We start from the raw sequence: 15,480 nt of genomic DNA on the forward strand, positions 1-15,480 counted from the left end.
TGAAATAACTCTTGTGCAGAACAACCAAAGAGAACCCTAGTAGCTCGGTCAAAGAGGACGACCACGGACATGAGTACTCGAAACAGGCGTTTATTGTTTGTGGTTGTGGTGCAGCGGTTGCAGGTAGTGTTGGAGTCCGTGAGCGTACGGTCGCAGGAAGAGCAGACGGTGTAGAATAAGTCGGTGTGGTCAATGGAGACCACGGTGCATATTGTGGTGGTGGTGGTGGGTTTTTCAGCTTCCATGGTTGTACTGGTGGTTTGTGATGATGAGTGAAGTAAAGCTGAATTAATAATATCGGGGATAATTGTTTGATGGTTGAAGATGAATGTAAATTGGTGGTGGGATGGAGTAAATGTGAAGCGGGGATAGCTCAGTTGGGAGAGCGTCAGACTGAAGATCTGAAGGTCACGTGTTCGATCCACGTTCACCGCATAATACTTTTTTTTATTTTTTTGTGAGTTTAAGGTTCTGTATTTATGTATTTTTCTTAGTTGTAGTTTTAGACTATCCTAATTCTTAAGTTCCTAGGCAGTTAACGAGGAAAATTGTCATATTTCGATCAACGACCGATATTTGAGATATCGGTTATCACGGTGAGATATCGGTGGGATATCAGTAATTTTAATATCATGCAAAATTTATATATATAGCAATTTAACACTAAAAATTCAGTATACTCTACTAATATTAATAAATTATCCTTTTGCAAGTTGCAAAACACTTACAATTGTAGTAACTATGAATTGTTTAAGACTCAAACCATCAACATTAAACACTAAAAGTTGAAAATTAAGACTTAAAACACTGATATCGGGAATATCGGCCAAATATCGGTCAATATCGTCGATATTATCGGTATTGAGATTCTGACCGATATTTCATATGAGAAACGATACCGAGATACCATCGATATACCACCGAAATTGACTGCATAGCCAAGTTCACAACCCAACTTTTAATAAAAAAAAAAAAAAAACTAATTTATATCTCTTCCACTCACACAACCCATTTTCACTTTTATTCACAACTCAACTCAGACTAATTTTTTTTATTACATATATCTTAGTAAAGTTTTAATTTATTTTATAAAATTTATTATAACTAATAACCTAAACCTTAAACTTTTACAAGTTTTAACAAAACAAAACATATATACTCATATTAAAAAAATACATATTTTTAAAAGTATCCGTTATTAATAAACTTTATACTGAAATGTTCGAAGAAATAAACTAAACAATAATGTGTTTTTAAATTAAAAAAAATAATATAAATTATTAAAAAAATCAAATTTTATATAAAACAAATAGTTTGAAAAGAAAAAGAAAAATTAATATTAAATTGATCATGTGTTAAATTGGTGGGTTGTAACCTAGGTTGTGAACCAAAAAGGATTTTATATCTTTTTTTACTTTTAAATAGTGTCACAAGAGGTCAGTCAGGTCACCAATAAAAATAGTCTACTTGTATTGTTTAATTGTTTTTCATATTGTATCAACTGTCAAGAATTGTCACCTAATTTTTGTAGAACATAAACGTGATTTTTATATATTTTTGAATTTTAATCGAAACATGAAACCGAAATCAACTATTATAAACTAAAACAAATACAACACAACTAAGCTAATTTTATAGAATTAAATAAATAAGCTTATTTTAAACTAAACTCATCCATTTGGCCCATCCGTATTAGAATTTTTTTTTTTAAATTAACCTAATAAAAAAATGAGAAAGTGATATTTTTTATTAACCACCTCTATCCACAACCACAAGTCCACTTTTCAAACTAAAAACGCATTAGATGATTCAACTATAACTTACCACAGCCGGTTGTAGGGTTGTAGATACGTATGTTTTGAGCTCAAATAATATAAAGGCTGAAAATTTGGCTTTGGGTTTCAAAAACCGTTCCGAACCATAAACTAGTAAAAACCGTTTAAAATAAGACTAAATTCATTAGTTAACGCTACACGTCTTCATTATCATTAACACTCGATAACCAACACGATTACTCGTTACTCGCCATTAGCGCTCAACACTCTCTAGCATAAAGACACTCGTTTATAAAAGAAAACTAATGATTTATTATCCTTTATAGTAATATATCAAGCACAACCACATATATGGTTGAAACAATATCCCACACCACTCTCGCAACGTTTATTGCAATCATTATCAGTTATACAAGGTATAATACCATCATATTGGTTCTTAGTCCGAATACGATGGGTCACTAGCGATCCTTTGTTAGCGAAAACGTATGATGTCTGCAAACCTACAACATATACTTCATCAACAATAAATTAGAAACATGCTAAAAAATATATAAAAGGGGTTCAATAGATTGAGAGTACCATAGTACGACCAAGAATGTCATCTTCAGTGCACTTAAAGTCATGTTTGAACACATTAAAATATAATAGGTTAAGAAGTATGGAGTTATTTTCTATTTAGATAAATATAAACTACTTATGATGACTCATATTAATATACGTATCATGTCATGCCATACCGTATCATCATATCATATCATAATATATTGTATTATTATGTTATTTATTATGTTATTGAGTATAATATAATTTGATATAAAGGCTTATTTTAGTTTTTTAATAAAGATCTATGATTTTATGATTACTTATTAGATTGTATGGTCAACATGCCATTGCAATGTATTGTAAGTTTATTGTATGGTATATTATTATTACATTGTATTGTAATATTATAGTCCATTGCGTGATATTGTATGTTGGGGTTTTGAAGACAGGTCCATGTGAAGAAAGGCTACGAGTGAATGCATATGGATCTTTTCACCAGTGGCTCAGTTTTGGGGACCGATGCAATCGTTTGTGGTGTTTATCCTCATCCAGTTTTAGTATACCAGTTCTAGTAATGAACTAGAAAAGTCAAAAGACGGTAACCAGATTGGGTCATTCTGGGACCGGTTTTAGGTCAAAAGACTTAAAACCAATTTAGAAACCAACTAGTTTAGATAATGATTTTTTTTTTCATTATTTACTATCCGAAAACATTTTTTGAACATATATAAAAGCAAGATACATCACATAAACATCATAACGCTATTTTTTATATTTACTTTTGTAAATTAAAATTAACAATATGATAATTTTACAAATTATGATAATTTGTTATACTTCGACATCATTATTCGTTGTTCATTTGTAACAACATATCGTAGTCGAGTTCTTAATCAGACGAATGTTCACTTGCTAGTTGCTACCTCTCCCTTGTATAGTTTTTCCTCCGAATTCAGGAGTTTTAATATTTTGTATCTGACCCACATCGTCTTAGTGATCCAAAGCTAATTGACAAAATGTTCTGATTTCGCCTTTGTGACTTAAAATATTTCATTTCGTTGTCAAACATAATTTTAGCATAAAAGGTGTTCCAGTTCAATTTGGTTTGATTTTAACTTTTAATTTAAACAAATTAAAAGCAAACCGAACTGAACTGGTTTGACACGGTTGGTTGGTAGTTAGTTTGGTTTGTCCATAAATTGTTGCCCAAGACACACTCCAACATCTATATCTATATCTATATCTATATCTATATCTCATCACATTCATTCACAATAATAATAATAATAATATCCCATCTCTTGTCTTTTATTATTTTCTCTGCAAATCCAATCCACCATGTCAAACCAGCCTGAATCATCATCCTCTTCATCCGATCCGTACGTTCCATCTGTATATTATTCATTTATATATTAATTATACATTTGATTCACTTCAACCTGATTATTATTATTATGAATTGATGTGTTTTGTGTTTGCAGGAAAGGAGGATCGAAGAAGGACTTATCGACAGCTATATTGGAGCGAAAGAAATCGCCGAATCGACTGGTGGTTGATGAGGCTGTCAATGATGATAACTCTGTTGTTGCTATGCACCCTGCTACCATGGAGAAACTGCAGCTTTTCCGTGGTGATACAATCTTGATCAAGGTTTGATTTTTATCTTTTTATTCTTATTGGTTTATCGGTCGGGTTGAGAATATGTTAGTTAGGCTTATTGTTGTATAAAGTTGTCGTACATATTAAATTAACGTTCTAATTGTGAGAATCGAGTAGTGTAATTATATATACACATAGTGTAATTATGTAATCACATCGTACTACACTATAATTACACTATGTTATATATATAATTACACTACTTGATTCTTACAATTAGCAGCTTTGCTGTTAGTGGGATTTTACTGGGCATGATTGATTGATTGATTCTTACAATTAGCATGTTAATATAATTTGTATTTGATTCAAACTCTTATTATTATAGTTATTAAGTTTTCTCCATAATGTTATGTTGTGTATTGTGATGTGATTTTCTATGACTGACATGATAAGACACGATTACCTGTGCTACATGGGCGAAGCTAGCTTCTTTAGGGCATATGTACTGGGCGACAATATAGGGCGAGAAGGGGCGAATTTTGGAGGGAACACCCCCCCCCCCAGGCGATAAATGTGGGGGTGGGGGGTGGGGGCGATGAATATTACTCGCCCAGCTTTCATTATTATAATTGTTTGTGTGTGGTATATATATATGTATATATATATATGTATATATATATATGTATATATATTGGGCTACAACACCATTACACCCCAAAAACAAAAACCCACCCTTTGCTGACTGGCACCTGCCACATGGCGCAAAACGCCCCCTATGTTTTTTTCCTCAGCAGTGTAAATTTAACTGTTTTCGTCCGAAAATTTTTATACATGTAGTGTAAATTACCCGTTTTCGTCCTAAAACTTGAGTCTGGCCCCTCCGTTTATGAAAATAGTTTATACGTATTTTCGTCTGGCCCTCTCGGTTTTTTGGTCCAAACTTCGCCATTGCTGTGCTAGACACGGACACGACACAATAACTGGCGTTTGCCTGTGCTAAGCACGAACACGAATCTATTTGGAAACAGGTTACACAACGCGATAACCTGCGATAAATAGTATGACTGAAGTATTGACCAAAGGTGATGGTTGTAAGGGGCTAAGGGCGCGTAAAACCAAGTAGGGCATGTATTTTGTTTTGTTTTTTGGTTTTTTTAATATAATCAGCTTTAGACACGAATTTAAAGAAGTGTTAAATGTGTTGACTTGTTAAATACACGAAACCTATTAAGCCCAAACCAAAACTTTTTAAACTCTGTTTCATGTCGCGTTAACAGCTCCGTGTCAGATTTTTCTAGCCCTACACGTATCGGCGTGAGAATATGCTACTTAGCATTTATTGTTATATATCATTATCATAGTTGGAATATATGATTTGGTTTTTTTTTAACTGTTCTCATTGTACCTTTATAGATAGTACCTTTGTCTTAAATTGATATTATTTGCAGGGCAAGAAAAGACGGGATACGATTTGCATTGCCCTTGCTGATGAAACGTGTGATGAACCAAAGATTCGGATGAACAAGGTTATTAGAACTAACCTAAGAGTTCGGCTTGGTGATGTTGTGTCAGTGCACCAATGCCCGGATGTGAAATATGGAAAACGTATCCATGTTCTTCCACTTGATGACACCATTGAAGGTGTCACAGGAGACCTATTTGATGCATATCTGAAACGTAAGCTTTCATCCTTCCAATTATGATTAGTATTATACTATTATCCACTAGTCGAGTCTAAACTAAAACATATTATTAAATATCCAATCTTTGCAGCATATTTCTTGGAGGCATACAGGCCCGTTAGAAAAGGCGACCACTTTCTTGTGAGAGGAGGTATGCGCAGCGTCGAGTTTAAAGTAATCGAGACCGACCTGGGTGAATATTGTGTCGTGGCTCCAGACACTGAAATATTCTGTGAGGGCGAACCGATTAAGCGAGACGACGAGGACCGTTTGGATGAGGTGGGATATGATGATGTAGGCGGTGTGAGAAAACAAATGGCTCAGATTCGTGAACTAGTCGAGTTACCGTTAAGACACCCGCAACTTTTCAAGTCTATTGGAGTCAAGCCGCCAAAAGGAATCTTGCTATACGGACCACCTGGTTCGGGTAAGACACTGATAGCCCGAGCTGTGGCTAATGAAACCGGAGCTTTCTTTTTCTGCATAAACGGGCCGGAAATTATGTCGAAGTTGGCGGGAGAAAGTGAGAGTAATCTTAGAAAGGCATTTGAGGAGGCTGAGAAAAACGCGCCTTCGATTATTTTTATTGATGAGATTGATTCAATTGCTCCAAAGAGAGAGAAGACAAACGGTGAAGTTGAAAGAAGGATTGTGTCACAGCTTTTGACACTTATGGATGGATTGAAATCGCGGGCCCATGTTATTGTTATGGGGGCTACTAACCGCCCTAACAGTATTGATCCCGCTCTTAGACGATTCGGTCGGTTTGATCGTGAAATCGATATTGGTGTCCCAGATGAAATCGGACGCCTTGAGGTTCTTCGTATTCACACGAAGAACATGAAGCTTTCAGAAGATGTAAGCATGATTTATCAAAATATTAACTTCCCATAAACGTTTTGTTGATCGGTAACGAGAAATTATGTTTCTTTTTGCAGGTTGACTTGGAGAAGATATCTAAAGAAACGCATGGATATGTTGGTGCTGACCTGGCGGCTCTCTGTACTGAAGCTGCACTTCAATGTATTAGAGAAAAAATGGATGTTATTGATTTGGAAGATGAATCGATTGATGCTGAGATACTGAATTCAATGGCGGTTACAAATGAACATTTCTCGACTACTCTTGGAACTAGCAACCCGTCTGCTCTGCGTGAAACCGTACGTTAATATGCTGAGATATTGAATTTATGTTGTTTTCAACATTTTTTTAATCGTTTTTGTTTTGAAATAGGTTGTTGAGGTTCCGAATGTTAGCTGGGATGATATCGGAGGACTTGAGAATGTCAAACGTGAGCTTCAAGAGGTAACATTTATTGACTTTATAACTATTTTATGTTATAATTTTATCGTGTGTATTTAAACTTTTTGAATTATATCTGCAATAGACGGTTCAATATCCAGTGGAGCATCCTGAGAAATTTGAGAAGTTTGGAATGTCACCATCGAAAGGAGTTCTTTTTTACGGTCCACCTGGATGTGGCAAAACGCTTCTTGCAAAAGCTATTGCAAATGAATGTCAAGCAAACTTTATTAGTATCAAAGGGCCCGAGTTACTAACAATGTGGTTCGGTGAGAGTGAAGCAAATGTTCGGGAAATTTTTGATAAAGCTAGAGGATCGGCTCCGTGTGTCCTTTTCTTTGATGAACTCGACTCCATTGCAACTCAGGTGATCACACCTCTCTTATATATGAACACATGTTCGATTCGATTTTAAAATTCGGTTTGGTTTTTACGGGTTTTGTTCAGTTTTTTTTGGTGCATGCAAAACCGAAACCGAACTGGAAATTTTGTTTAAAAAAACATAAAACCAAACCATTGGGTTTTGTGTGGTTCGATTATGCCAGTTATATCTTTTGTAACGGATCAGTTATTTCAGTTTCATGCACCCCTCTAAATTTGTGTTGTGATGATTATTGCAGAGAGGAAGCAGTTCTGGAGACGCTGGTGGTGCTGCTGACCGTGTTCTAAACCAACTGTTGACTGAAATGGACGGGATGTCTGCTAAAAAGACGGTTTTTATCATCGGAGCCACTAACCGACCCGACATTATCGACCCGGCATTGCTTCGACCTGGACGTCTTGACCAACTCATTTACATCCCGTTACCGGATGAAGAATCACGTTACTCGATTTTCAAAGCCGCAATGAGGAAATCCCCTGTTTCTAAAGATGTTGATTTGAGAGCACTTGCTAAGTACACTCAAGGGTTTAGTGGGGCGGATATTACTGAAATATGTCAACGGGCTTGCAAGTATGCAATTAGAGAGAACATCGAGAAAGTAAGCTTTTCGTTTTATTTTTTTAGAGTAAATTACAAATTTCATCTTTTATGTATATACCCTTTTGTAGGGACGAATTAGTCCTTTACAGTAACTGGCGTTAGAATATTCAGTTAACACCATGGTAAATGACCAATATGCCCTTATGACCAATATATTTTTATAATAGTATATTATATTATATTGGTAAGAGCGTATTGGTCATTTAACTCGGGATTTAGCTGAGAATCTAACACCAGTTAGTGTAGTTAATAAAGATTAGGGACCTAACATGCATTTGGTATATATATTATATGCATGAAGGATGAAATATGTAATATAGTTTTTTCTTTTTTTTTTTTTAATTTACATGTTTGGTTTCATGTCGGGTGATTAATCGGGAAATGTGTATTTTGCTATGCGTGTTGGCAGGATATAGAGAGGGAAAGAAAGAGGAGTGAAAATCCCGACTCGATGGATGAGGATATTGATGATGATGTGGCGGAGATCAAGGCGGCTCATTTTGAGGAATCTATGAAATACGCACGCAGGAGTGTGAGTGATGCTGATATTAGGAAGTACCAGGCGTTTGCTCAGACGCTGCAGCAGTCGAGGGGATTTGGGTCAGAGTTTAGGTTCTCGGAAGCGACGTCTGGTGGGGCGGACCCGTTTGTTGCTTCGGCTGGTGGAGCTAATGATGATGATGATTTATATAGTTAGGTTTTGTAAATTGTTGGTCAAAGTTGTTATCTTGAAGAAGAAAGTAGACTTGTTGGGTGTTTAATTTGTGGATTTCTATTCATTTGCATGACTTGTGCATTATCACTTGATGGATTATTTATGTTTTAACTTGTTTTATAATGGAAACAAGTCCTTCAAACTGAGTTCATTTGTTATCAAAGTAAGCAATTAAATTTATTTACAAGTCATGATATGTGATGTGTTATTAAAATGGTGGTTAACAGAATACCACCAATAAACATATGTAAGTGTAGGATCACCATTGAAGAAACACTAACCAGACCCCTGACAGATTACTGGTAACCTGGGGGTTGGATAGCTGTTTCCCACGAGGGGTTAGACCCTTTGAAGATGGTTCTTCTGATAACCTGCAAAACAGACACCGTGAGCTCGTCACTGAGAAGGGGGGGGGTTCCTCCTTGTGACCACCCTCCGGCGTGAGAATCAGACTAGATTGCTCTTTAAATATAAAAGTATATTAAGAGATTGCTAGAGCAGATATCAGGTATAATATGATGATATAAGATAATGTAATGTAATAATGTGTTCAGATGATCATACCATTTGGGGTATTTATAGCCGAAGGTAGGTTTCCAAGGAGGTATGGCCGGCTGCTACAGTGTTCATGTTCATCAACAGTAGCCTACGCACGTGCCCTGCTGGTAGTTGGTGGGTAGGCAGCGGCTGATAGTGACCAGGCCTGCTGTGTACTATTCCCTTTCCACCAACTGCCGGCTACGCACGTGGTATGACAGTAGTTGGTGAGTAGGCAGCGGCTAATAGTGATACAGTACAGGATCATGCTGCTCGCCATACTGTATCAGTGAGCTGTCGTATCTCTGATCAGATCTTTCGCCCATACCTCGTCAGGTACAGTAAAAGATCCTTCAGTATACGGACTGGCTTATTTGGGCGGGAGTATTCCCCCTCCCGCCTCTGTGCGGGATTGCTCCCGGCTTGGCTCATTCCTTCAGGTGACACTGAATGATCGAGAGCTAAGTGCCTTGTGCGTGTAGCCATGCTGCGCGGGTGGCCTTCCCTAATGGCTTGTATCCGAGGCTGCGGGGACAGGCGGAGTCCTTCACCATTGGGAGGCATTTCCTGCGGGACCAGCTTGCGTACTGCGCGTAAGGACGTCACGTCTCTGAGCATGGTTGGTCCTGCGGATCCAGTTGGTCTCTGCGCAGACGTCCCTGTTTAAGGTGAGTCTTGCGGGTCCAACTGGGCTCTGCTGGGACCTACCTCTTCAAGTCCCCCCAGTCCAATGTTCTTCTCATGAGTGTTTAATAAAGTGAGGTGAACTTTTGGACTTGAGCAAAGGGTTTTGAAAAGGGTTTTGTAAGGTTTTCCATGGGGATTCTTTCCGCGGAAGTCCTTGTCACTTGCAGAAATGCCCGAGTTTCCTGCTTGGTCTTTGGGTATGATGCGGGTAGGTCTGTAACCTCCTCGCAAGTCAGGAGCATTGAGTCCCAGTTGTATGTATTTTCCATGAGGTTTTGGTAGTTTTGAACATAGTGATCAATTATGTTAAGACCACCAATTCCATCCTGGAGCTTCAAACAACGTAGTTCTCGACGTTCCCGCTATGCGGGGATGTTATTTCCGTTTCCGCAAGCATTGCCCAGAAGATCCTTCTTGGTTTCAATTCCCAGCGGAGCGCTAGGTATGTGAAGGGTTTTGCCTTAACACTGTACCTGCGCTCGTCTTACGGTTACTTTACTTCCAAGGTATTCCTGGCGTCAATTCCCTGCGGGTGCTAGGTATGTGAAGGGTTTTGCCTTTATACTGTACCCGCACCCGTCTTATAGTTACTTGGTTGCCGAGGTACTTGGCTTCAATTCCCTGCGGGTGCTAGGTATGTGAAGGGTTTTGCCTTAACACTGTACCCGCATCCGTCTTACGGTTACTTGTTCACCAAGGTTTTCTTGGCTTCAATTCCCTGCGGGTGCTAGGTATGTGAAGGGTTTTGCCTTAACACTGTACCCGCAGCCGTCTTACGGTTACTTGTTTGCCAAGGTTTATTTGGCTTCAATTCCCTGCGGGTGCTAGGTATGTGAAGGGTTTTGCCTTTACACTGTACCCGCATCCGTCTTACGGTTACTTGCTTGCCAAGGGGTAAGGGGTATTTTCCCGCTTACTTTTTAATATTTTCAAATTTTTGAATTTTGAAATTCGAAGAGTTGGTGAAAAGATAACAGTCCAAACCTCTGAAACGTCGTGCGACGGTTTCTTCTGACTGTGTCAGGACGTGCAAGAAGTTATGGTGACGTGACAGAACATGGTCATTCCAGTCGCTTTTTCAGGCGCGTGGGCGCGATTTTTCGGGCGCGTGGCCGCGAAATTACTGGCATACGTCCTTTCAACAGCTGTTGTCAGCTTGGTTTTTGCCACGTGTCATAGTTTCATTGCACATTCGATTTCTCTCTCCTCCGCATTAATTTCACCGCATTAATTGCGATTACTATATAAAGGGGGAGAGGGTTATTTGCAATTCACACTTTTAACTCTTCTCTTCATCTTTAAGGCGATTTCCGGCGAATACTCCTTTATTCAATCGAGCATTCTCTCAAAATCGTTCTCTTCTCTCTGCAAGATGTCTTCTCGTGATGCTGAAGCTATAGCCGATGACAGGGGTACTGCTGGCGAGTGCCAGTGTGCTCTGCCCGGCGATCAGTACCGGTATGTTGTCAGGAAGTTCATGCTCGATCATCTCGAGCCTGAGTTTCCTGAATCCCACCAGACCGTGTACGATGCCCCCAGAGGCAAGATCGGGGTTTATGCTGCATTTTTTGTCTATGGGAATCTTAGATTCCCGTTGACAAAATTTGTTTACCGTGTCCTTGAGAGGCACGGTGTTCATTTGACCGAGCTGCACCCCATGGCGATCGCCAAGATTCGCCATTTTGAGTGGGTGTGCCGGATTTTGGGCATCGAGCCCCATGTGGACCGCCTGATGACCTTCTATACCTGGAGGTGCATCCAGGGGTGGTACACCTTGACGACCCGTATTAAGGGTCTGAAGATTTGCGACACCGAGCGCAGTCTTCGCGCGTGGAAGCAGGAATTCTTCTACATTTCTGCCCGCGCCATCCCCCTTGCCATGAAGTTTAAAAATGGCCAAGCGATACCGAGCCTTCACGCCCCCAACTACCAGGAGGCGGAATGGTTTTCGAAGATATCCCGGATCCAATCTCCGGTTTACCTGTTTGCGGAGTCCGGGATGGTCATGTTAGGGATGAGCCGGGTGTGGAAGGATGCGTCTCAGGTTCCCATCCTTCTCGAATACGGTTTGAACTCTATTCCCTATGGTATGTCTTGTCTTTCTTTTTGATACGCGTTTGTCTTCTAACTGTTTATTCTTTCAGAGGGAAATGATTTGGAGTCGCTTCTGTACCCGCGGGAAACCGACGGTCCTGCGCGGATGGGTACTCGTGCTCTGGACGAGGGCGAGTTGCCCATCCTGGAGCAAACGGCGGATCGGTTTGTGGAGGTCTATCCGCTGGGCCACGAGATCCTGAGCCACCGGCGGCCAGGTAAGGCGATATTCTTTCCTCAATCCCTCAATGCTGTACCCGCTGCTGGAATTCCTGACCCGTCTTCCTCTGAGGAATCCTCAGATGCTCCTCCGTTGGTGCGGAAGAAGAAAGCTGCTGCCGGCGTGAAGGGGAAGGAGAAGGCCTCCACAGCTGATCCAGTGGTTCTATCTGACTCGGAGTCATATAGTGAAGAAGTGGCGGGGAAGCCCGGTGGTGAGAAGACCACTGCTCCGGAGGCTACGACCGTTACCTCCGGAGAACCTACGAAGACGACGGTGACCGGTACCAAGAGGCCGGCTCCATCGGGTTCCTCCCCGCCCGTCCGTACGTTCAGGGTCAAGAAAACCCGTAAGTACAATTATAATGTCTGTAGATTTATCACTTCATTAATTTATCTAACACTTTCTTCTTTGTGCAGGCGTGGATGTTGACGCATTCCGGGGTGAAGCGCAGAGGAGTACCCTTCCGCCAATGACGGTAGGCTTGGTCAGCCTACCTGAGGCGTCGACCCAGGTGACCGCGCCTGCTTCCGCTGGTTCAGTTGCTCCTGAGCAGACTGTTCCAGCTGAGATGACGTCCCCGCCGGCCGTGAGTGCGATTTTTACAGCATCCTTCACAGAGCCGGCGGTTACTGCTGCTGCTGACTACGAGGCGGCGACCACGGCGGCGACCACAACGGCGACCACGGCGGCTGCCACCATGCCCGCACCACCGGCACCGACGGCCGGACCATCAGGTACGCGCAGGGCGTCCCGCCGATCTTTGTCACCTTCCCGTCTGCCTGACCTGTTGGATGGATTTCCTTTAGGTTCAGGTGATGGGTTTGGCGGCTATCGGCCTGTCATTGACCCTACAGGTGCGTAGGGTTCCTTTCTTTTTCCCTTGTTTTTTATCATCTTTTCCTTACTGCCTTTGTTTCTTTTGCAGTGTCGGATTCCAATGAAGTGTATGTTCCGCGATGGAACATACGCCGAGGAACAACCCTTCGTACCCCTGTGGAGTGCGTGGACTGGGCTCGCCACGCTGCTCCTCATGGTGCGTTGGGGGAAGCCATGGCTAGCTACCAGGAGGGTAGGCTAACCAATGAGCTTCGGGTTCTCCAGGCCCGGACGCAGCCACGCGTCGAGCTGCTTTGTCGTGAAAACGACAAGTTGAAAGCAGCTCGCGCCAAGGACGTATCTGAGGCGCGTGCTCTTCGGGAGGAGAACCAACAGCTGGCGGCAGCTGCCGCCGACAAGGAGAAGGCCTTCAAGGCCCTCGAGGTTGAAGTTCAGGCGCGACTCGAGGCCCGTTCCAAGGCTGCCCAAGCTGTGAATGAACAGCTTCGGCTGGCCAGGGAGACTGCGCGAAACGCAACCGAGAGGGCTGCCAAGGCTGAAGCCGTTGCTGAGCCTTTGCGCGTGGAGAATGAGGAGCTCAAGGCCAAATTAGAGGCTCTTCAACGCGCTCATGATGCCTTGGCAATGGAAGATGCCAAGAAACTCCAGGAAATCCTGGACCAGAGGGGGGTGCTTGACCACACCGAGCGGAAACTCAAGGGCGTCGAAGAGGCTGCCGCAAAGGAAGTTTTACTTGCCAACCTTAACAAGAGCGAAGCCGAACACGCCCATAACGAAGCTCAAGCTGCCCTCCAATGGCTTCTTCGAGAAGCGTTGCCTCAGGTATGTTTAGTTTTATCTTCACGCTTTTCTTTTGTAAGAAAAGGTTCTAATACTTGTGTTTTCTTTGTAGGTTGTGCGTCGGGTCTTTTCAGAGACCTCTTACGATGATGCTATGACCGCAGCCCTCAACGCTTCTCATGAGGATGGGGAAAAGGCCGGCTTCCTGCTTGGTCTAGGGTTTGTTGAGAAAGGCGTCCCGCCTTCCAACTTCCCTTTGTTCGATGTGGATACCGAAGCCATTTATGACCAAGCATTGAACCAATACGCCGCCTTCCCGCATCCAGTGGTGGAGAAGGTGGACGAAGTAGCTGCTGCTGATGATAGGTTAGCTGTCCTCAAAGCGTTCCTCGAACCACCCCGTTCTTCTGACGGAGCGGGTCCAAGTGGAAGCGGCCCTGAAGCTTGATCCTGAAGATCCCTTCCCATTGCTAAGATAGACTTGTATAGTTTTATTCTTTTGGGCGGGTAGTTACCCGGCCATTCTTGTAATAGTTAATTTGTGAAATATAAATCTTTTTGCGTATAAGATTGTTATTTCCTTCTTTGGGTTCCTTGCTTTATAAACTTATGACTTGCATACTTAGTTTAAATTAGCAATTTTCCAAGTGTTTAGAATAAGAACCTTTGAACGTGGTTGATAATGGGTTAAAGTTTCGCTTCCTCCTTCGTGATTGTGCGGGTAGAACCGTCACTTGCACTTGGTAGGATGGCTAAACTTTAGCCTTCATCTGACCTGCGTGTAGGTTTTCCTTTTCGAAATTTCTAAGGCATTAAGATAAGTTAACCTTTGAACGTGGTTGATAATAGGTGTGAAGTTTTGTTTCCTCTTTCGTGATTGTGCGGGTAGAACCGTCACTTGCACTTAGTAGGATGGCAAAACTTTACCCTTATCTGACCTGCGTGTAGGTTTTCCTCATCCTTTGAGGATAAGTTAACCTTTGAACGTGGTTGATAATAGGTGTGAAGTTTTGTTTCCTCTTTCGTGATTGTGCGGGTAGAACCGTCACTTGCACTTAGTAGGGTGGCAAAACTTTACCCTTATCTGACCTGCGTGTAGGTTTTCCTCATCCTTTGAGGATAAGTTAACCTTTGAACGTGGTTGATAATAGGTGTGAAGTTTTGTTTCCTCTTTCGTGATTGTGCGGGTAGAACCGTCACTTGCACTTAGTAGGATGGCAAAACTTTACCCTTATCTGACCTGCGTGTAGGTTTTCTTTATCCTTTTAAGAATTTTGTTTTTGACCATTCGACGCGCGGTTGTCGATAGGTTAGTGTTCAGTTTCCTTTCATGATTCATGCGGATAGACCGGCACTTTCATTTAATGGGAGAATTGAACTTTTCCTTCAACTGACCTGCGTGAAGGTTTGCCACGTTATTGGGTTCGTGCGGGTAGGACCGCCTTCCCACGCAACGACTTCACGTAATGTGAATGCCGTCACCAGTGTTGCATAGTTTAACCGTTCGACGCGCGGTTGCGTGAAGGTTTGTCACGTTTTTTGGGTTCGTGCGGGTAGGACCGCCTTCCCATGCAATGACCTCACGTAATTATGCGGTGAAAACCGGCATATTAGTGTTCAGAAAAGTATAAATGTAAAATCATCAGCTTCGATGTTCTTAAAAGAGAATCATTTCCATTAGAAGTGGCTCTTGGCCTTTTCTTTACAAATTGGAATTGATT

At 41.6% G+C, this 15,480-nt stretch overlaps 1 protein-coding gene and 1 non-coding gene across 2 annotated transcripts; both read left to right on the plus strand.

Moving 5' to 3' along the window:
• Nucleotides 1-362: 362 nt before the first annotated feature.
• On the plus strand, nt 363-435 carry TRNAF-GAA (transfer RNA phenylalanine (anticodon GAA)). Its single transcript has one exon. It is a non-coding gene; the product is annotated as a tRNA-Phe (tRNA).
• Nucleotides 436-3,635: 3,200 nt separating this feature from the next.
• On the plus strand, nt 3,636-8,798 carry LOC143537220 (cell division cycle protein 48 homolog). Its single transcript, XM_077031037.1, has 9 exons — nt 3,636-3,700; nt 3,803-3,971; nt 5,369-5,597; nt 5,694-6,460; nt 6,541-6,762; nt 6,836-6,907; nt 6,990-7,271; nt 7,525-7,884; nt 8,296-8,798. The coding sequence occupies exons 1-9, from the start codon at nt 3,660-3,662 to the stop codon at nt 8,581-8,583; spliced, it is 2,430 nt and encodes an 809-aa protein (XP_076887152.1). The 5' UTR covers nt 3,636-3,659; the 3' UTR covers nt 8,584-8,798.
• The last annotated feature ends 6,682 nt before the right edge of the window (nt 8,799-15,480 follow it).

The sequence above is a fragment of the Bidens hawaiensis genome, unplaced genomic scaffold, assembly GCF_021521415.1.
Source record: "Bidens hawaiensis isolate Kalapana, Puna unplaced genomic scaffold, B.hawaiensis_p1.1 tig00011151_1, whole genome shotgun sequence".
Classification (NCBI taxonomy): Eukaryota; Viridiplantae; Streptophyta; class Magnoliopsida; order Asterales; family Asteraceae; genus Bidens; species Bidens hawaiensis.

Coding starts and splice junctions, on each gene's coding strand:
- LOC143537220 (XM_077031037.1), top strand. CDS start 3,660: ATGTCAAACCAGCCTGAATCATCATCCTCTTCATCCGATCC. Junction 5,598..5,693: donor ATTTGATGCATATCTGAAAC/GTAAGCTTTCAT, acceptor CAATCTTTGCAG/CATATTTCTTGGAGGCATAC. Junction 7,885..8,295: donor TTAGAGAGAACATCGAGAAA/GTAAGCTTTTCG, acceptor GCGTGTTGGCAG/GATATAGAGAGGGAAAGAAA.